The following is a 22,283-nucleotide window of genomic DNA, read 5'->3' as shown; positions in this document are numbered from 1 at the left end:
GTCTCCTGCTGCTGTTTCTCCTGCTGCTGCTGTTTCTGCTGCTGCTGCTGCTTATGCTGCTGTCAGTTCCTGGATCACAGAGTGAAGAACTGTGGAGAGGCCACACCTTAGATGATGTGAACTGAGCTCTCCAGAGTTTCAGTCCACATGACGATGGGCTCCGCCCCCTACACACACACACACACACACACACACACACACACACACAGAGACACTCCCTCCTCTTGAGGGCGGAGCCTCCTCCTCAGGGAGGTGTAGCGTTACATTCCGACACAAACGCTGATCATGAAGCTTTTGTTTTGTTGCTCTGATGTCGAGGATCTTCAGGAAGTTTCCTCAGAGTTTCCTCTTCAGCATGTGAACACTTCTCTTCCTCTTCCTCTTCTTCTTCTTCCTCTTCTTCTTCTTCTGTTTGTTCTCGTCATCAAACAGTGAGTCAGCGTTTGTCAGATTCAGAGAAGAAGAAACTACGTTTGTTTACATTTGTTTGTGCAGAAACTGTGGTCATGTGACTCATCGTCATGTGACTCATGGATGTTGACCTCTTTACTGTTTACTCAAACAGGAGTTTTTATGTGTATTTGAAGTACTTTTGTGTATATTCTAAGAAGTTTTTATGTGTATTTAATGTAGTTTTCATATCATTTAAAGTACTTTTGTGTGTATATTTTAGGTAATTTTTATGTGTATTTAAAGTAGTTTTCATATCATTTAAAGTACTTTTTTGGGTATATTTTAGGTCTTTTTTATGTGCATTTAAAGTAATTTTTATATAATTTAAAGTACTTTTTTGTATATTCTAAGTAGTTTTTATGTGTATTTAAAGTAGTTTTCATATAATTTAAAGTACTTTTTGTGTATATTCAAAGTAGTTTTTATACAATTTAAAGTACTTTTTGGTGTAAATTTGAAGTACCTTTTGTGCATATTTAAGGTAGTTTTTAATGTGTATTTTATTTAGTTTTATATAATTTAAAGTACTTTTGTGTATATTCTAAGTAGTTTTTATACAATTTAAAGTATTTTTTGATGTAATTTTAAAGTACCTTTTGTGTATATTCTAAGTAGTTTTTATGTGTATTTAAAGTACTTTTTGTGTATATTTAAAGTAGTTTTCATGTATATTTAAAGTAAACTATGGTCATGATTCATTCATGAATTTCACCTCTTTGACTTGTTTTCGCTGAATAAATGTTGATGATTTATCTGTAAAATGTTTTATTTTGTATTTTAAAACTAAACTTCATCATATTTCTCTGATTGATTTTTAAATGTATCATTTTTGATATCATTTGTTGTGTTTGATGAGCTGAGAATGAGTCATACGTTATAATTAGCATCATTTTAAATGAACATTTTTCAGACTAAAGACAAAACATTTGTCTGTTTTTATATTTGATTTATTCCGTTGTTTTCACTGTTTTATGTAAATTCCAATAAAAATCTAAAGAACTGCGCTTTATTTTGAAATGTGAGCTTGAAAAACTGAATGTTTATATTGAATTACATTTTATTGTTAACAAATTAGATTTAACGTTTTCTCAGAAAAATCCAGTAAATTCATATTTGAAGTGAATTTTTTGGTGTGAAAATAATAATCCAGTGTTTAGTGATCTGGTGACACCTAGTGGTGAAGACGCGTATTTCATCTCACTGAGGACAAATCCTTCCGTTATTTCCATGAAACATAAAAAGAAGAATAAAGTGAACTGAATATAAACGAACAAAAGAAGTTTAATGTAAAAACAGATGTTTGGATTAAATGAGATTATGATTCTATGAAGACAAACAAACTTCTGTTACCACGGTAACCACTGCTGCATTATGGGTGTTTTTAACTCTTGAAGGGTCGTATTCATGTAACAACAACGTTGTGAAACCATGAATCCAGAAAAGTTTGAGCTGAATCTGCGACGACGACTTATTTAAGCTAATCAGAAGCTAATCAGAAGCTAATCAGAAGCTAATCAAGCTTTTGTTGGTTTGAACCATTGATTCAGTCGATCTAATCATTTCAGGAGAGAAACCATTCATTCATTCATTCATGCATACATTCAGTCATGCATTCATGCCTGAATTCATTCATGCATTCATTCATTCACTCATTCATGCATTCACTCACTCATTCATTCATGCACTCATTCATTCATGCATTCATTCATTCATGCATTTATTAATTCACTCATTCACTCATTCATTCACTCATTCATGCATTCATTCATTCGTGCATTTATTCATTCACTCATTCATGCATTTATTCATTCACTCATTCATTTATTCATTCACTCATTCATTCATTCATTCTCCTCAACGGGGAAAAAAAGTCACGTGAACTTCAAGTCCAAACAAACGTCGCAGAAAACACGAATGCAAATTCTGTAAAGATACAAAGTTTAGTGTAGTGAACCAGAGCAGACCCTAGTGGACCCTTGTGGACATTAGTGGACCCAAGCAGATCCTATTGTGCCATAGTGGACCCTAGTATACCTTAGCATACCGTAATGGACATTAGTGCAACCTAGCAGACCCTAGTGGACATCTGTGGAGAGTGGAGAAGACCTCGTGAGTAAATAACAGTTTCTTTTGTCTTACAGCGTCTTCGTCTCTAGGGGGCGCCACAGTGTTTCATCTGCACCACAAACTCGGCACTAAGAGAAAACTCGATGTGGCGCCCTTGTGGCTGGAGTCGATTTTATTTTGGGAGTGTGAAATTATCAACGAGCGATGGGGATTGGGTGCCTTGCTCAGGGGCACACCAGGGGATTCAAACCCAGTTCTTTTTCCCCCGATGCAAAAGAAAAAAACATGGGCGTAACGTGAGGAAACAAACGGTTTGCGTTGGGTGTTCGAGTGCAGACGAGAGTTCAAACCTTGGACGTCGCGGAGAATCAGCAGAAACGTCTCTGATCACGGGAGCTTGTGCTTTTGTACCCGGCAGTCCTTAGCATTAGCAGTCCTTAGCGTTAGCGGTCACTGCACGCCCACCAGCTCTGTGATGGGAGGAGCAAACACCATGAGCTCCTGGTACCTGTGGAAGAAGACGCTGAGGCGGCACAGGTAAGAGTCCTCCTGGTACGGAAGCTGCTTCTCGCTCAGGAACTTGGACACGAGCGGTTTGACCTGGAGACGACGAAGAGACGCAAGTCAGTCAGCGATCAAACCATCGAATAACTCACGGAGGAGCAACTAGGGGGCAGCGTGGTGGACCCGAGCAGTACCTTCAAACACATGTTGTCAGACAGGAAGGGGAAGAGATGATGCTCCACGTGGCAGTTGATGAGCGAGTGTCCGAAGATCCAGTCCAGCACAGGGTTTCTGGGTAAGTTCAGGACGCCGTGGCTCATCTGGTAGATCCGCTTGGGTCGACGCGTCGGCGAGAACATGGGGAGGCCGATGTGCTGCCAAGGTTTGACAGGTTCATTTACAGTGTGAGGACACTAGTGGGCAGCAGTGGTGCGAGGCTTTCTAAAAACCACAGAACTGTTTCTGATCTGATCGCCAGAAAACGGACAAAGGACGCTTGAAAACCCTAGCAGACTCTAGTGGACCCAAGCAGACTCTAGTGGACCCAAGCAGACCCTAGTGGACCCTAGCAGATCCTATTGTGCCATAGTGCCAAGGTTTGACATTATTTTCAGTTTCACCGCAGGTTCATTTACAGTGTGAGGACACTAGGGGGCAGCAGAGGTGCGACGCTTTCTAAAAAACACAGAACTGATCGCTAGAAAACGGCCAAAGGACGATTAAAAACGCAGGAACATTGCGACATCGTCAACATTAGCACCTGCAGGACTGATCTATGGAAACACAGCGCCCCCTAGAAATGTTCAAATCAACAGCCCCAGCCCCGTGACTTAGCCGCTAACTTCAGCTGCTAACCCTTATCTTGGCCACTGAAGGTCCTTAGAACTTTGTTAAAATGTTCACAAAACAACGTTATCTTCGAGGATTCTGATAAAAACACAACAACAACAACAACAACACATTCTCAGAATAACTGCAGCAGGGCGACGTTCAGGGTCACTTTCATTGTCACGACCTCCAAAATCAACATTTGTTTTGGTTTCACGTTAAAACTACGAGAATCAGGTGATCTGGTTCACATGGGACAGAAGCCAGGACCAGGTTCTGACTGTGACCCCCCACAGAGAACAAACACGCTCCCCACGTCCGACCTTTGACCTCATGTCGTCTCATAATCCACCTTCACACGCTTTGATCAGAACAATGAACAATGACCTGTGAGATTGTGGGAAAATCAGGCACGGATCGCTTTAACTCACTGAAGACGTGAGAACACAAAGCTGCGTTCAACACAGTGGTTCTCAAACCCTGGCTCAGGACCCACACGTGGGTCGGAGGAGTTTTGTTTGGGTCCCCAGAAATGTGCTGAATTTTCCCAAACTTTAATTTAAGATTCATTTTCTCCTGGAGAAAAGTTAGGGTTAGCAGCTAAAGCCAGAGTTAGCAGCTAAGTTAAAGGTTAGCAGCTGAAGTTAGGGTTAGCAACTTAGGTCAGCATTAGGGGTTAAGGTAAATGTTAGCAGCTAAGGTTAGAATTTGTGGCTAAGGTAAATGTTGGCATCTGAAGTTATGGTTAGCAGCTAAGTTCAGAGTTAGCAGCTAAGGTAAGGGTTAGCAGCTAAGGTTAGGGTTTGTAGCTAAGGTAAAGGTTAGCAGCTGAAGTTAGGGTTAGCAACGTAGGTCAGGGTTAGTGGTGAAGGTAAGGCTTAGCACTGATGTTTTGGTTAGCATCTAAGGCCAGTGTTAGTAGCTAAGGTCAATATTAGCAGCTGAATTTTGGGTTAGCAGCTCAGGCCTGAGTTAGTAGCTAAGGTACATTTTTAGGAGCTGAGGCCAGAATAGTGGCTAAGGTAAATGTTAGCAGCGGAAGTTAGGGTTAGCAGCTGAGGCCAGAATAGTGGCTAAGGTAAATGTTAGCAGCTAAGGTCAGGGTTTGTAGCTAACGTAAATGTTAGCAGCTGAGGCCAGAATAGTGGCTAAGGTAAATGTTAGCAGCTGAAGTTAGGGTTAGCAACGTAGGTCAGGGTTAGTGTGGAAGGTAAGGCTTAGCACTGATGTTTTGGTTAGCATCTAAGGCCAGTGTTAGTAGCTAAGGTCAATATTAGCAGCTGAATTTAGGGTTAGCAGCTCAGGCCTGAGTTAGTAGCTAAGGTACATTTTTAGGAGCTGAGGCCAGAATAGTGGCTAAGGTAAATGTTAGCAGCGGAAGTTAGGGTTAGCAGCTGAGGCCAGAATAGTGGCTAAGGTAAATGTTAGCAGCTGAAGTTAGGGTTAGCAGCTAAGGCCAGAGTTAGTGGCTCAGGTCAGAGCTTGTGGTAAAGGTTAGGGTTAGCAGCTGGAGCTAAGGTTAGCAGCTGAGGTTAGGGTTAGCAGCTAAGTCTAAGTGTTAGCAGCTAAGGTAAGTGTTAGCAGTTAAGTTAATGGTAAAAACACCATTCTTTTTCTTTTCTGCCACAAACTTAACTTAAGATTTTAAATGTGATGAAATAAAAAGTATTAAAATAAATGTCCTATATATATATACATATATATACATATATATATATGTATATATATATATATTAAGGACGTGTTCTTTCTTACCTGGAAAATGTTGACGTGTATGTACGGCACAGAGAACGCAGCTCTGCAGGTGAACATACACAACAAGGCCGTGACAGTCGACCTGAACCCAGAGACGTGGACCAGGAGCCAGAACTGAGAGAAGAACCCCAGCGCCACCATGAGGACGGTTCTGGACACAAGCGCCAAAGACTGACCTCTGAGCTGAGCTGCAAACACACACACACAGTCACAGACAATCAGAGGAAACCTTCAAAAATAAAAGCTCAGTGGAGCTCAGCGACGTGTTCTTCTGTCGTTACCGAACGCCACCAACGGAGTGATGAGCGGAACGCTGAGCGGGGCGACGAACAGGTAAACGCTGCGAGGCAGGAATGGAACCTTCCACACGCTGGAGTCGCCCAGTCCGACCACGTTAGTGTGAGCGTGATGCATCTTTATGTGACCCTGAATGCCGGCCCTCGCCGAGAACGAGCCGCAGATCTACACACACACACACACACACACACACACACACACACAGGGTCATACACAGCATGAAACGCCCAGTTTGCTTTGATTAGCGGCTAACAGGCTAACAGGCTAAAGGTAAAAGTCATATACATATACATGATGATTTAACCCTGATCCTCTGGACACTCCTGTAAATATTGGGTCGTATATGTGACGACAATCAATGCTTTGTTTTTACAGATTAATCTGTAATCTTGTCCTTCTGTTAGCAACTTCCTGTTCTACACAGATCCAAAAAGTTCTTCATTCATTCATTCATTCATTCATTCATTCATTCATGCACGCTCACCTCGATGAAGAAGACGGCCCAGATCTTGGTCCAGGTCTGCGACTCGCTCAGCGCTCCGTGACTCGCCAAATGCGTCCCTTTGATGGTGATGACGCCGTGAGCCACCGCCATCAAGACCACGCCCACAAGGAAGCAGAGGATCTGAGAGGAGGAGAGCAGCAGGAAGGCTGTAGAAGAAGGAGGAGCCAGATTATTACGGAATAAACTACATGAGAGTAACAATTTCTTTACATCGTCCAACTGACCTGGTCATCTACTTACCTTACCAATCTATCTTCTACCTACCTTCTGACTTACCTACCTAGCTAGATAGCTAGCTAGCTACCTACCTAACTAGCTTCTGACTTACCTAGCTAGCTAGCTACCTGCCTTCTTACCTACCTACCTACCTACCTACCTACCTACCTACCTACCTACCTACCTACCTACCTTCTGACTTACCTAGCTAGCTAGCTACCTACCTTCTGACCTACCTAACTAGCTTCTGACTTACCTAGCTAGCTACCTGCCTTCTTACTTACCTACCTACCTAGCTACCTACCTACCTACCTACCTACCTACCTACCTACCTACCTACCTACCTACCTACCTTCTGACTTACCTAGCTAGCTAGCTACCTACCTTCTGACCTACCTAACTAGCTTCTGACTTACCTAGCTAGCTAGCTACCTGCCTTCTTACCTACCTACCTACCTACCTACCTACCTACCTACCTTCTGACTTACCTAGCTAGCTAGCTACCTACCTTCTGACCTACCTAACTAGCTTCTGACTTACCTAGCTAGCTACCTGCCTTCTTACTTACCTACCTACCTAGCTACCTAGCTACCTACCTACCTACCTACCTACCTACCTACCTACCTACCTACCTTCCTACCTACCTACCTACCTACCTACCTTCTGACTTACCTAGCTAGCTAGCTACCTGCCTTCTTACCTACCTACCTACCTACCTACCTACCTACCTACCTACCTACCTACCTACCTTCTGACTTACCTAGCTAGCTAGCTACCTGCCTTCTTACCTACCTACCTACCTACCTACCTACCTACCTACCTACCTACCTACCTACCTACCTTCTGACTTACCTAGCTAGCTAGCTACCTACCTTCTGACCTACCTAACTAGCTTCTGACTTACCTAGCTAGCTACCTGCCTTCTTACTTACCTACCTACCTACCTACCTACCTACCTACCTACCTACCTACCTACCTACCTACCTACCTACCTACCTACCTACCTACCTACCTACCTTCTGACTTACCTAGCTAGCTAGCTACCTACCTTCTGACCTACCTAACTAGCTTCTGACTTACCTAGCTAGCTACCTAGCTAGCTACCTACCTACCTACCTACCTACCTACCTACCTACCTACCTACCTACCTACCTACCTACCTACCTACCTACCTTCTGACTTACCTAGCTAGCTAGCTACCTGCCTTCTTACCAACCTACCTACCTACCTACCTTCTGACTTACCTAGCTAGCTAGCTACCTACCTTCTGACCTACCTAACTAGCTTCTGACTTACCTAGCTAGCTACCTGCCTTCTTACTTACCTACCTACCTAGCTACCTAGCTACCTACCTACCTACCTACCTACCTACCTACCTACCTACCTACCTTCCTACCTACCTACCTACCTACCTACCTTCTGACTTACCTAGCTAGCTAGCTACCTGCCTTCTTACCTACCTACCTACCTACCTACCTACCTACCTACCTACCTACCTACCTACCTACCTACCTTCTGACTTACCTAGCTAGCTAGCTACCTGCCTTCTTACCTACCTACCTACCTACCTACCTACCTACCTACCTACCTACCTACCTACCTACCTACCTACCTTCTGACTTACCTAGCTAGCTAGCTACCTACCTTCTGACCTACCTAACTAGCTTCTGACTTACCTAGCTAGCTACCTGCCTTCTTACTTACCTACCTACCTACCTACCTACCTACCTACCTACCTACCTACCTACCTACCTACCTACCTACCTACCTACCTACCTACCTACCTTCTGACTTACCTAGCTAGCTAGCTACCTACCTTCTGACCTACCTAACTAGCTTCTGACTTACCTAGCTAGCTACCTAGCTAGCTACCTACCTACCTACCTACCTACCTACCTACCTACCTACCTACCTACCTACCTACCTACCTACCTACCTTCTGACTTACCTAGCTAGCTAGCTACCTGCCTTCTTACCAACCTACCTACCTACCTACCTACCTACCTACCTACCTACCTACCTACCTACCTACCTACCTACCTACCTACCTACCTACCTACCTACCTACCTACCTACCTTCTGACTTACCTAGCTAGCTAGCTACCTGCCTTCTTACTTACCTTCCTTCCTCCCTACCTGTCTGTCCATCAGTGTAATTCTCCAGTAAATGTAAATAGGTGGTAAATTTAGATTCTGGTCTAAAGTATCAGACCCAGAGACTCAGAGCATTCACTCAGTCATCACAGCAGCAGCAGCAGAATAAGCAGCAGCAGAATAAGCAGCAGCAGCAGCATAAGCATAAGCAGCAGCAGCAGCAGCAGCTCAGCATAGTTCAGGACGATCAGGTGAACAAATGAAACCTGATCTGTCTCTGGAGACGACACCATCTCAGCTCATGATGTCAGCGTCTTCTGCTGTTGTTATTTATTTAGATGAAAACACACAAACACAGAGCTTTAACCATCACCATGACTCCACCATCACCATGACTCCACCATGACGATGGTGGAGTCATGGTGGAGTCATGGTCATGGTGACACTAAAACATTCATGAGACGTTCAGGTTTAAAGTCACACATTCTCGACTTAACTCAATAAAACTCATCACAACTCCGATTTCAAAGCAGCCTATTTTAAGTTAATGAGTGTAATGAAGCTCAGAGACTGAAGCTGCTGCTGCTGCTGCTGCTTATGCTGCTGCTGCTCATGAAGCTAACCCACACACTCAGTGTGTTTACATTCCTCTTCAAGGTCTGATGTTAGTCAGACTAAGACAGTAATTCAGTTTTCTTCGTGACATGTAAACATGTTAGTCTGACTAGAACTCGGAATTTTCTCTGAATTCCAACTTGAAAACTCAGATTCCAAGTTGGAAGATGACCTGCCTTTCTACCCAGTGTTTTACAGCAGCTCTGAAGAGTCTGGATTACATAGTCTGGATTACTGGATTACAGAGTCAGGATTATTGGATTACAGAGTCAGGATTACTGGATTGCATAGTCTGGATTACTGGATTACAGAGTCAGGATTACTGGATTACATAGTCTGGATTACTGGATTACAGAGTCAGGATTACTGGATTGCATAGTCTGGATTACTGGATTACAGAGTCAGGATTACTGGATTACATAGTCTGGATTACTGGATTACAGAGTCAGGATTACTGGATTGCATAGTCTGGATTACTGGATTACAGAGTCAGGATTACTGGATTGCAGAGACTGGATTATAAATATGGATTACTGGATTACAGAGACTGGTTTATCGAGTCTGGATTACAGAGACTGGACTACAAATCTGGATTACAGGGTCTGGATTACTGGATAACAGAGTCTGGATTACTGGATTACAGAGACTGGATTATCGAGTCTGGATTACAGAGACTGGATTACAAATCTGGATTACAGGGTCTTGTTTACTGTATTACAGAGACTGGATTACTGAAGCTCAGTCGTCACGTCCACTGATGGAGTGACCTGAAGGACAATGAACCTCGGCCCTGACCTCAGGTCAGTCACTGACCCAGATCCACGGTTACCATGGAGACGGTTCATGTTGTGACATCAGAAACATTTGAGCACAAGATTGTTTTTGGCCACAGCATGAAGAGACACTGTATCCCTGAAGCTCACTCTCACCATGAGTGTGTGTGTGTGTGTGTGAGAGAGAGTGTGTGTGTGTGTGAGTGTGTGTGAGTGTGTGTGTGTGAGAGAGAGAGTGTGTGTGTGTGTGTGTGTGTGTGTGAGTGAGTGTGAGTGAGTGTGAGTGAGAGAGGAACGTTCTGACAGACGTGAGATCGATCTCTTTGAATTGCACTTTTGAACATGCTAATATTAGCATTTACCACATAATTGTACTTTTAAATGTGCTAATTTTAGCATATGTCTCTGAATTGTACTTTTCAACATGCTAATTTTAGCGTGTATCTCATAATTGTACTCAACAACATGCTAAGTTTAGCGTGTATACCACATAATTGTACTTTTCAACATGCTAATTTTAGCATTTACCACATAATTGTACTTTTAAACGTGCTAATTTTAGCATATCTCTCTGAATTGTACTTTTCAACATGCTAATTTTAGCGTGTATCACATAATTGTACTTTACAACATGCTAATTTTAGCATTTACCATTTACCATGCAAATTGTGGCATACCTCTCTGACATTTTACTTTTCAGATGCTAATTTCAGCATTTGCTATTTGTTTTGTCTACTTTTTAATGGTTTTATTTGACTGTTTATCATCTGAACATGTTTTGACTCTTATCTGTGCTGCTGAATCAGTTTAATAACAGGAAGTTTTACAAGGACAAACATCTGTGTTTGACGTTCTGTTAAATTCCCAGATCCAGGATGTTTCAGAGCGGCGACCTCTGACCTCTGACCTCTGACCCTGCTCTGTGTGTGTGTGTGTGTGTGTGTTACCTGGCGGCAGACACAGGAAAGCTGCGGTCAGGATGCTGCAGTCGACGCCTCTCTTCTCCCACCAGCTGCTCTCTCTCACCATCTTCTGCACCAGCTTGGTCAGCTCCATCATCAGCGTCTCCTTGTCCACCTCCTCACCTCCACCTCCACCTGCACCTCCACCCTTCACCATCATCTCCTCGCTCCTCCTCCTCCTCCACTCCTCTGGAACATGGTCCATGTCTCCTCCTGAAGCTCAGCTCTGACTCTAGAGTTCACAGGTTCAGCTCAGCTGTTACCAAAGTGCTCGTCGGCGTGGAGTAATTGTGACGGAAGCCCCGCCCCCTGGCCCCGCCCCCCTGGCCCCTCCCCTCGTCAGCTGACTCCTCTTCCACTCCAGCAGCACTGGAATGCGTTGGAAAATGTTTCGTCTTCTCGTTCAGATCCAAACAAACTGCAGCAGCTCAGATTAAACTCCTCCCTCCTCTGGTGTCTCATACATTCTGCATGTCCTTCTCCTCCTGTGTCTTTGTCTCCCTCCTCCTCCTCCTCCTCCTCCTCCTCCCTCCCTCCATCACTGTAACCTTGGCAAACGTCCTGGGAAAGCAGAGGGAGAGAAAAGGCCTGAGCAGAGGATTAACGGCGTCTACTCACTGAGGTCAAAGACGCTGCTGCTGCTCAGGAATGTCACGTACGCTCACTTTATCAGGAACAGCGGACACTTAATACGGCGCTAGCGTACGCGTCTTAGCACTGCGAATAAAAACCAACACCAGCCGACGCTATCGTATTTCATGTCTGCACAAACATGACATGACCTGGTAAACACACACACTTCTAAACACTGATGTTTACTTTAAAACGTGCTATTTATAGCATACATCGCTAATGTTTACTTTTAAACACTGATGTTTACTTTTGAACATGCTAAACATAGCATACATCGCTAAGGTTTACTTTTAAACATGCTAATTATAGCATACATCGCTAATGTTTACTTTTCAACATGCTAATTATAGCATACATCGCTAATGTTTACTTTTAAACATGCTAATTATAGCATACATCGCTAATGATTACTTTTAAACATGCTAATTATAGCATACATCGCTAATGTTTACTTTTAAACATGCTAATTATAGCATACATCGCTAATGTTTACTTTTAAACATGCTAATTATAGCATACATCGCTAATGATTACTTTTTAACACTGACATTTACTTTTAAACACTGAGGTTTACTTAAACGATCATTTCAGCATGTCACTGATGATTATTTTTAAACATGCTAATCATAGCAAATATAGCTAATGTAAACTTTTACACATGCTAATTTTAGCATATATCCCTGATGTTTACTTTTAAACATGCTAATTACAGTATACATTGCTAATGTTTACTTTTAAACATGCTAATTATAGCATATATCGCTAATGTAAACTTTTACACATGCTAATTTTAACATATATCCCTGATGTTTACTTTTAAACATGGTAATTTTAGCATATAGCGCTGGTGCTTACTCTTAAACATGCTAGTTTTAGCAGATGCCACCGAATTTTACCTTCAAACGTGCTAATCTAAGCGTATATCACTGAATTATACTTTCAAATCTTGGCATTTATTACTGTATTGTACTTTTAAACAGGCTAGTTTTAGTATACATTACTGAATTTTACTTTAAAATATGCAAATTTAGCACAAATATCAAAGAATTCTGCTTTTAACATGCTTGTATGTACTTTTAAGATGCAATTTTTTGTATAAATCAGAACTTTGCTTTGTACATGGTGATGTTTTAGTACAGTATATAGTGCTCAAGTTTACTTTTCAACATGCTAACTTTAGCATCATCTCAGAATCTTAGCACAAATCACTGACATGCTTCAATGCTATCATGTTTCAATGCTAGAAGTTGTAGGAAGTAGTTGTATTTATGCTAACGGTGCCAACAAGTTTTTTCAAATCAATCAATAATACATTTCACTTGATTTTATTAAAAACACAGTTACATTTGCAGATACATTTTCATAAATATTACAAAAACAACATTTCTTAATTTAAATATCCTTCATCATTCATGCTCAGCCTCACTCTCACAGAAGCTCACTGTAACACTGCCCCCTGTGGTTCCACCGCTGCAACTGCACTGTAGAATATCTGTAGTTCTGTGAAGTCGTGAAACTGAAACAACAACGACGTTCAGATTAACTCACTGATGTGATAATAGAATATATGTCCAGTTGAGATTATGTCATGCTCCTAAAATGACCTTCAGCTCTAAAATCCTCTCCTAAAAACGCCACAAGATGGCGCCGTTCAGCCAGTCAGACAAGCTCAGCCGTTCTCAGTCATGGGATTAAAACATATTGATAACTGATTGAATGGGATTACACCTTCAGTATTTGTTTTTTTTGTGTGTGTTTGTGTGAGATTTGGAGAACAAATTAGGATTATTCTGATCCATGCAGATTAACACTGGATTACAGGAACAAAATGTCAACAAAGATATAAAGTTTTAATAACTTATATTTTGCTGTGGGTTGTTGACACTGTTCCAGTGGATTATTTAAGGGATTAAATACATTTTCAACATGGCGGACTGAGCATTTTTTAAATTAGAAACTTTGCCAATAATCTTTATTCCAATAATCTAGACTCCACATTAGTGTCCTGGTAATCCAGTGTTTTAGTAATCTCAACCATGTGCTTTTAATTGTGCTTTTAAAAACATCAACAAGGTAGGATGGGTTTCCTAGAATTTTCCTAAATTTATACATTTTGAATTTCCAAAGGTGGACCATTTTAATCCAGATTAAAGTCCTTGACCAACTAGACTCTGGGATTGTGGCTGCTTTGGTAAAGTTGGGTGAATTTGATCCAGATGTCGTGGATTCAGAAGTTACAGTGGATTATAATCTCATGCTTCCAAGATGTTGAGTAAAACCCTCCCAGAATCGCGTTAGGTTACTAATGAAGTCAAATCTGGATTATTCCTGGCTGTCAGTCAAAGCTCAGTGTCTTCAATGGCTTCTGGTTCGTCCAAAGTGTCCAGACGTCTCTTACAGGCGTCCAGCAGTTTCTTCCTGGGTCCTAAAGGGACGTGGACGCTGGACAAATCGCGATCGGAACAAAGCAGCAGAGCAGCCAGGTCGATCTTCTCCCTCCTGAAGATGGTCATGAACTCACCGAGGCTCTGCGAGGCCAAGAAGGTCTCCAGAGGACTGTTCTCCGGATCCTGGTCCTTGTCCAGCCCGAGGTCCGTCTCCTCCCACGGTAACTCCTGCAGGTTCCTCTCTTGGAGGCTCAGAGCGCTGCCGATACTGTCCCCGTCCACACTGAGAGGGGGGCGGGGCAGGTGTCCGCGGAGGCGGACGTTGGGCGCTCGGCCCACGGGTTCACTTCCTGCTACGCTGCCTTCGTCCTGAGCTCCGATTCCAAACATACTGCGACTCAGATAGTTCCTCCTGAACACCATGGTGCCGAGGCCGGGGCGAGTGAACAGAGAATCCCGACCCGAGTCGCCGCTGATCTCCGAGTACGCGGCGTCGTGGAGGCCTGGGTCGCTCATGGCGCGGGAGATGGTGTCCGCGTCGTCGCCGTCGTGGTCGTCGCGGGCGAACATGTAGCGTACGTTGAGGCGCAACTTCTCCCTGGGGTTGGCGTAGGTTCCCTGTTTGAGGAACATGACGTCGCTGCCGAGCTGCAGCCCGGACAGCGAGCGCACACTTTTCCTGCCCTCCTCGTAGATCTTGAACGTTCCGTCCACCTGCTTCTTCTTCTCCAGCTTCTTCTGGATCTTGGCCTTGCCCTTGGCGGTGGAGTGGAGAGCGGCCTGGGAAGAAAGAAGGAACCTGGTGAGGTTTCTCAGAGTAGAATCTCTGTTCTCGGCAGAGTGGGTAGCATTGTTGACGTACGGCAAAAAGACCCAGGTTCTCTCGATCGAGGACCTCGTATGTTCTAACTAAATTTAACAAATCTTCTGGTCAACTTCAGAACTGAAGTACCTTCAGAAGAAGCCTGAACTCAAGCTAGTCCAGTAGCCTACAGCGGACAACTGAAGATGACAAGGACCTGGATGAAGGAGAACCTTCCGGTCGACACAAATTCGCTTAACTTTAGCCGTTTAATTTGTCTAAACTTGACCAAACCCTGACTTTGGCAGTTTGGACATCCTCGTTTTAACAATAACAAATTGGTGTCACAGAGGACGTCGAACCTGTGAGTATGGCATGTTGGAGGTGACCGTGTTGAAGTTGCGACTCAGCGTGCTGCCGCTTGTGTAGCTAGAGAAGCTAATAGCATCCAGGTTGTCCAGCGCCGCCGAGTCCTTCATGAACTTCCTCTCCATGCGCTCGCGGTGCCTCCTCTGCAGCTTGGCGCAGTCCTTGATCCGTCGCTCGGCGGCGCGGAACGCCCGGTCCTTGAGTTTGCCGACCAGCTTGGGGTTGAGGGTGATCTGCTTGGCGGCGATGGAGTCCAGGTAGCGCACGCAGTCCATGTGGCCCTTGGCGGCGGCCATGTCCAGCGGTGTGTGGTAGTCGTTGTCCAGACACCACGCGTTGGCGCCGAACGCCACCAGGAAGGACAGGCAGTTGTGGTGACCGTTAGCTGCCGCCAGGTGGAGCGGCGTGTTCCCCCAGATGTCGCACCTGTCCGGATCGCCGCTGGAGGAGGGGACAAGACGCCATGTTGGATCGCCACAATATTTGATTGTTCAAGGGATTTTAGTCGCTAATCCTTACAAACCAGATTGTTTATCTTCATGACAAACAATCAATATTTGTGGATGTAGCCACTGGGTTTTTCCCAATAATCACTCTGAATTAGCGGTTAACGATGCACTTTACCATATTTACCATTCAGTCTCGTGAATTTCACATATACCTGACCCTGTTTTTCCTGTTCTTTTGTGTGATTATTTGAATTGATCTTGTGTGTTTACACAGATCGTCTGTCGTACAGTGTTGTCTTTTATGACCATGCGTCCTGGCTACAATCACATTTTCCGTTGGGGGGATAATAAACGACTGGTGATTTACCGCCGTCTAGAGCAAACTATTTAATATCCTTACTGGATTTCTGTGATTATCTTATTCTGATGTGCTGGAAAAACAGATTTTAGCTACTGAACAAAAGACTTATCTCATAAAATCCAGATCAGTTTAAGTCTGCGACGTCTTTAAGAACACGATCACGTCTCTATTTCACTGTTAGACAGACTTTAACAACAGGAAACTGAAGTTTGTAAACCACTCACTCTCCCACACCAAAGTCCATAGAGAAAACCAGTGATTTTAGCTCACAGGGACACAGGAGCTGCTGGTCCTCTGCTGCCTCGTGTGGTCACTTTGTGTCACTGAGTTAAGTCTAAAGTAAATATTTTTAAAGCTGAATTCACTAAAATCAGTCATTGTAAGTTAGTGATGGAGGCAGCAGTGGATCAACAACTCCTGTGAACTCCTGTGTGCTGTGATGTTAAAATCACTGGTTTACTCTATGGACTTTGGTGTGGGAGAGTGAGTGACTTTGGTGTGGGAGAGTGAGTGGTTACAAAGTGACAAAAACAGTGCTTTATAAATAAAGTCTGATAAATGAACACACTTTATAAACAGTGTTGTTTGTAGTACACGCCCCTTCCTGTTTACTCTCTCCACCCACATGACTAAGTCCTGATCAATAATTAAAATGCAGCAGGTTAAACATGACTCTGCATTATTTATCCCACACACACACACACACACACACACACACACACACACTGACACCATGGCGAAGGGTCACCGTCTTCATCATCCTCGTCTCAGTGTTGTGTCTCTGCAGCGCCACACTCTGGCAACGTGTGACAACAACACATTAAGACGTTAGAACAACACTTGTCAGGTTCACATTAGCAAGATCACGTAAGAAACATAGCACAGTCGTAACAGAGTGCAAGAATATACAGATACGTTTGTAAACCACTCACTCTCCTACACCAAAGTCCATAGAGAAAACCAGTGATTTTAGCTCACAGGGACACAGGAGCTGCTGGTCCTCTGCTGCCTCGTGTGGTCACTTTGTGTCACTGAGTTTGAAATGAAATATTTCAAAAGCTGAATTCATTAAAATCAGTCATTGTAAGTTAGTGATGGAGGCAGCAGTGGATCAACAACTCCTGTGAACTCCTGTGTGCTGTGATGTTAAAATCACTGGTTTACTCTATGGACTTTGGTGTGGGAGAGTGAGTGGTTTATAAACTTCCCTTTCCTGTTGTTAAAGTCTGTCTAACACTGAAATAAAGATGTGAACGTGTTCTTAAGATAGCATAGCACTAATACTGACGTAGATTTTATTGGTACAAAAAGGTTTAATTCACAAAAAACTGTTTGTAAACCACTCACTCTCTCACACCAAAGTCCATAGAGTAAACCAGTGATTTTAACATCACAGCACACAGGAGTTCACAGGAGTTGTTGATCCACTGCTGCCTCCATCACTAACTTACAATGACTGATTTTAGTGAATTCAGCTTTTAAGATATTTACTTTAGACTTAACTCAGTGACACAAAGTGACCACACGAGGCAGCAGAGGACCAGCAGCTCCTGTGTCCCTGTGAGCTAAAATCACTGGTTTTCTCTATGGACTTTGGTGTGGGAGAGTGAGTGGTTTACAAACCTCAAAGTGACGACTTAAACAAAGATGTTGTTTTTTTTATTGTATTGTACCATAAAACCCATGTTTTATAGTGAAGCTAAAGCTTTTAAAGAGGAAACAAAGATGAAGATGAAGATGAAGACGATGAAGATGAAGAAGTCTCCATCATCATGACCTTTCAGCTGCTCTTCACGTCACTGTTGACCTTATAAACCTGTCAGTGTGTGAGTGAGTGGATGATGTGAAGAGCGAGCAGGCGCTAAATACTACAGCAGCTACTGTGACGTTAGAATCACTGGTTTTCTCTATGGACTTTGGTGTGGGAGAGTGAGTGGTTTACAAATATCAGTTTCCTGTTGTTAAAGTCTGTCTAACAGTGAAATAAAGACGTGATCGTAGACTTAAACCTGAGGACCTGGTTAAGATTTTAATTGTGGTTCAGGCTTTGATTTAAGTCTGTTTACATGAAGAGACGTCAGTGTGTGTGTGTGTGTGTGCGTGACCTTTCTCTATAATAAGGCTGTTTAAGTGTGTGTGCAGTGATGTGAACGACTGTTGTTCTGCTGCAGCTCTGATTAGATCAGTGACAGGAGCCAATATTTATGTTATTATTAAATGTTAAACACATAAAATAGGTCATTAAAATATCTATAAAAAATAAGGTATGAAGTAGTATTTTATGTTTGACTCTGAAAACACCAATACAAACATAAAAAAAATGAAAATATACAAGTTTCAGAGACTTAAATTTTGAGAACATACAATAAATATATATATAAATATCGGCCAAAGTGATTAATAATTAATAGTATTAAATAATTAATAATAAAAAATAGAAAATAATATATAAGTTTCAGTGATATTTGATAATGATATTTTGATAACAGGAACTAAATATATCGGCCAAAGTGATAAATCGGTCGAGTTCGAGTGTTAATTACGATGAAAATGGCGGAAAAGAAAAGTGGTGGTTAAATAAAGACAAAGTGAAGTTATGATCCGGTTATCTTTGCCCGGTTCTCCCCCGGCTCTTCCCCGGCTCTTCCCCGGGGTCTCCCCCGGTTCTTCCCCGGCTCTCGGGACTCACCCTCTCGCCACGATGAGCCGCAGCGCCTCCAGGTTACCGTGGTACGCGGCCCACAGTGTCGGCGTCATGCCGTCTTCATCCGGGGCGTTCAGCTCCTTCCGTGTCGCCTCCCTCAACACGTCCAGGTAACCGTCGCTGGCAGCCCGGTGGTACCGGTCGTTCATGGCGGCGGCGGCGGTGGCGGCGCCTCCTGCCTCCGCAGCCCCGGCTCCGGTTCACTCTGAGGCCGCTCTCATGGAGCTTCTCCGCTCGTGTGGTTCTTCTTCTCCCCGGTGTTTCGACAACTTTTAGCCCGGGACGCGGCGCGTCCGGAGCGGACACACGACACGACGACTGCTGCTGCTGGAGAGCGCGAGGACAGCGCGAGGACAGCGCTGGTTGCTAGGTGGCGAAACGGCGCGTGCTGGTTTTCAGAGAGGCGGGGCTACTACTGCAATGGCCACGCCCCCTATGAATAGATTAGCTCCGCTGACTCCAAAACAAACCAACTACGGAAGCCCGAAGGTCCCAGAAAATATATATTATTAATAAATATATATCATATACGAAGAATCCTGAAATAATACATGTATATATAATACGAATATTAAAATAATAATAACACAAATTACTTCCAATTCAGATCACCTGATATTTACCTTAATAGCTTAGCATGTAGCTTGGCTTTAGCATCAGCTACAGTCAAACTTTATTTTATGTTTCATGAACAAAACAAACACACTTTGTAGCAGCTAGTTCATGCTACATTCTCGTGTTAGCTTACCTCACAGATGGTTAGACTGGCTAACTGCAGGGTTAGCAGCTGTGGTTAGGCTAAGGTTAGAAGCTATGGTGAAGCTACGGTTAGCAGCTAAGGACAGGTTATAAGTCTGTTTTTATGAGATTTCTTGAGTTGTTTTTTTACAGAACTTTTACATGTTTTTTACCTGTTCTGAAGCTAAGCTAAGCATACATTTATTTGGCTAAATCTGCCGAGTCATGCATTATTAAAGCAAGAAATGTGGTGGGAACTTAACAAACTCCCTCATGTGGCTCTGAGGTGTAACTGCAGATATAAGTCGTGGATATTAATTTCGCAGTTGTTTTTATGGACAGTAATTGACACGTTGATTATGTTTGTTGAGGAAATGACTCTGATATCGTCTTCTATGACCGGACATAAAATCCTTCATTTTCCTGATTAAAGCAAACACGTGATTTATGAAAAATAAACACACGTTGGTTTATAAAGCGCTGTCGATTCTGTCGTCTTTGAAGCGAGCAGCGCCGCGGTAACTGTACGAGTCTTTACGGTAAGTTCTTATTTTTCTTTGTGAGCCAGAAAAAGATCAAAAACCGTTTTTATCGGAACACATTTTTAACAATATGAATTAAAAAAACCAGTGAAACTAAAAGAAATGACGGCTAACGCTAATGCTAATGAGTCGTGACTGAAGTGATAAAAGTCAGGTTAGTCATCGTCAACCAATCGTGTACAAGAGAAAAGCTGCTAATTAAGATTTATTTGAACCAAAATAATAATCTGAAGAAAATATAATCTGGTCAGGTCAATCAGTTGTGAGTGTGTGTTCATGGATGTGTGTGTGTGTGTGTTGTATCACAGTGTGCGAAATACTTCACAATACTTCTTCAATCTACACAACCTTTACACATCAACACAACATTGACACAACATCTATACAACCTCAACACAACATCTACACAACCTCTACACAACATCAACACAACATTGACACAACATCTACACAACCTCAACACAACCTCTACACAACCTCTACACAACCTCTACACAACATCTACACAACCTCAACACAACATCTACACAACCTCAACACAACCTCTACACAACATCTACACAACCCCTACACAACATCGACACAACATCTACACAACATCAACACAACCTCTACACAACATCTACACAACCTCTACACAACATCTACACAACCTCAACACAACCTCTACACAACATCTACACAACCTCTACACAACCTCTACACAACATCTACACAACCCCTACACAACATCGACACAACATCTACACAACATCGACACAACATCTACACAACATCTACACAACCTCAACACAACATCTACACAACCTCAACACAACCTCTACACAACATCTACACAACCCCTACACAACATCGACACAACATCTACACAACATCAACACAACCTCTACACAACATCTACACAACCTCAACACAACATCTACACAACCTCAACACAACCTCTACACAACATCTACACAACCCCTACACAACATCGACACAACATCTACACAACATCAACACAACCTCTACACAACATCTACACAACCTCTACACAACATCTACACAACCTCTACACAACATCTACACAACCTCAACACAACATCTACAAAACATCTACACAACCTCAACACAACCTCTACACAACATCGACACAACATCTACACAACATCTACACAACCTCAACACAACATCAACACAACCTCTACACAACATCTACATACCCTCTACACAATATTGACACAACATCTACACAACATCAACACAACCTCTACACAACCCCGACACAACATCGACACAACATCTACACAACTTCAACACAACATCTACACAACCTCAACACAACATCTACACAACCTCAACACAACATCTACACAACACCTACACAACATCGACACAACATCTACACAACATCTAAACAACCTCAACACAACATCTACACAACCTCAACACAACATCTACAAAACATGTACACATCTACTCAACCTCAACACAACAAGTATACAACCTAAACACATCAACACAACCTCTACACAACATCTACACAACCTCAACAAAACCTCAACACAACCTCAACACATCTACACAACCTCTGCACAACATCTACACAACCTCAACACAACATCTACACAGCCTCAACACAACATCTTCACAACTAAAACACAACATCAACACAACATCTACACAACATCTATACAACCTCAACACAACATCTACACAACCTCTACACAACATCAACACAACATCAACACAACCTCTACACATCGACACAGCCCCGCCCACTTTAGTTGTGGTTGTTGTGCAGAATAAACAGACAGAAAACTGGTTTTTCTGGAGCACATTTTGAACAAAGCGCTGAGAGTGAAACTCAAAGACGTGATGACTAACAGCTGCTAATCAGTGCTGACTGAAGGGTTTATGAGCTGTGATTGGACAAAAGTCAGGTTACTCATTTATAAAAGTCACTTCCTGGTGTCGAGCGAACACAAACGGTGACAGGACGCGGGCTGAGAGCGCAGCGCAGACGGACTTTCAAAGTAAAAGAACAGTGACGGTGCAGAAGTGACAAAGGAACTTTATTTGTGTGGTGAAAGTGGACAGGGTTTGTTGGATCGTGAAAACGCCTACAGCAGTGAGTGTGTGTGGGGAGGATCAGGATCAGGATCAGGATCAGGATCAGGAGGAACTCCCACATTCATGCCTCCACATGTCGGAGATGAAGTGAGAGGCTGAACGTGAAAGGCAGCTAGG

At 43.0% G+C, this 22,283-nt stretch overlaps 2 protein-coding genes across 2 annotated transcripts; both read right to left on the bottom strand.

Moving 5' to 3' along the window:
- Window positions 1–2,925: 2,925 nt before the first annotated feature.
- Window positions 2,926–11,274, bottom strand: fads6 (fatty acid desaturase 6; the record flags this gene model as incomplete). Its single annotated transcript, XM_083904686.1, has 6 exons — window positions 2,926–3,120; window positions 3,219–3,398; window positions 5,608–5,795; window positions 5,889–6,069; window positions 6,389–6,555; window positions 11,055–11,274. The coding sequence occupies 6 exons, from the start codon at window positions 11,272–11,274 to the stop codon at window positions 2,971–2,973; spliced, it is 1,086 nt and encodes a 361-aa protein (XP_083760812.1). The 3' UTR covers window positions 2,926–2,970.
- A 2,767-nt stretch (window positions 11,275–14,041) lies between these two features.
- LOC310939963 (pre-mRNA splicing regulator USH1G-like) lies at window positions 14,042–18,923 on the bottom strand (the record flags this gene model as incomplete). The annotated part of the gene is made up of 3 exons (XM_083904850.1): window positions 14,042–14,869; window positions 15,254–15,701; window positions 18,760–18,923. The coding sequence occupies 3 exons, from the start codon at window positions 18,921–18,923 to the stop codon at window positions 14,042–14,044; spliced, it is 1,440 nt and encodes a 479-aa protein (XP_083760976.1).
- Between the last annotated feature and the right edge of the window lie 3,360 nt (window positions 18,924–22,283).

This window comes from Microchirus variegatus (assembly GCF_963457635.1).
Source record: "Microchirus variegatus genome assembly, chromosome: 18".
NCBI lineage: Eukaryota > Metazoa > Chordata > Actinopteri > Pleuronectiformes > Soleidae > Microchirus > Microchirus variegatus.
This window is presented reverse-complemented; position numbering and strand designations above follow the sequence as displayed.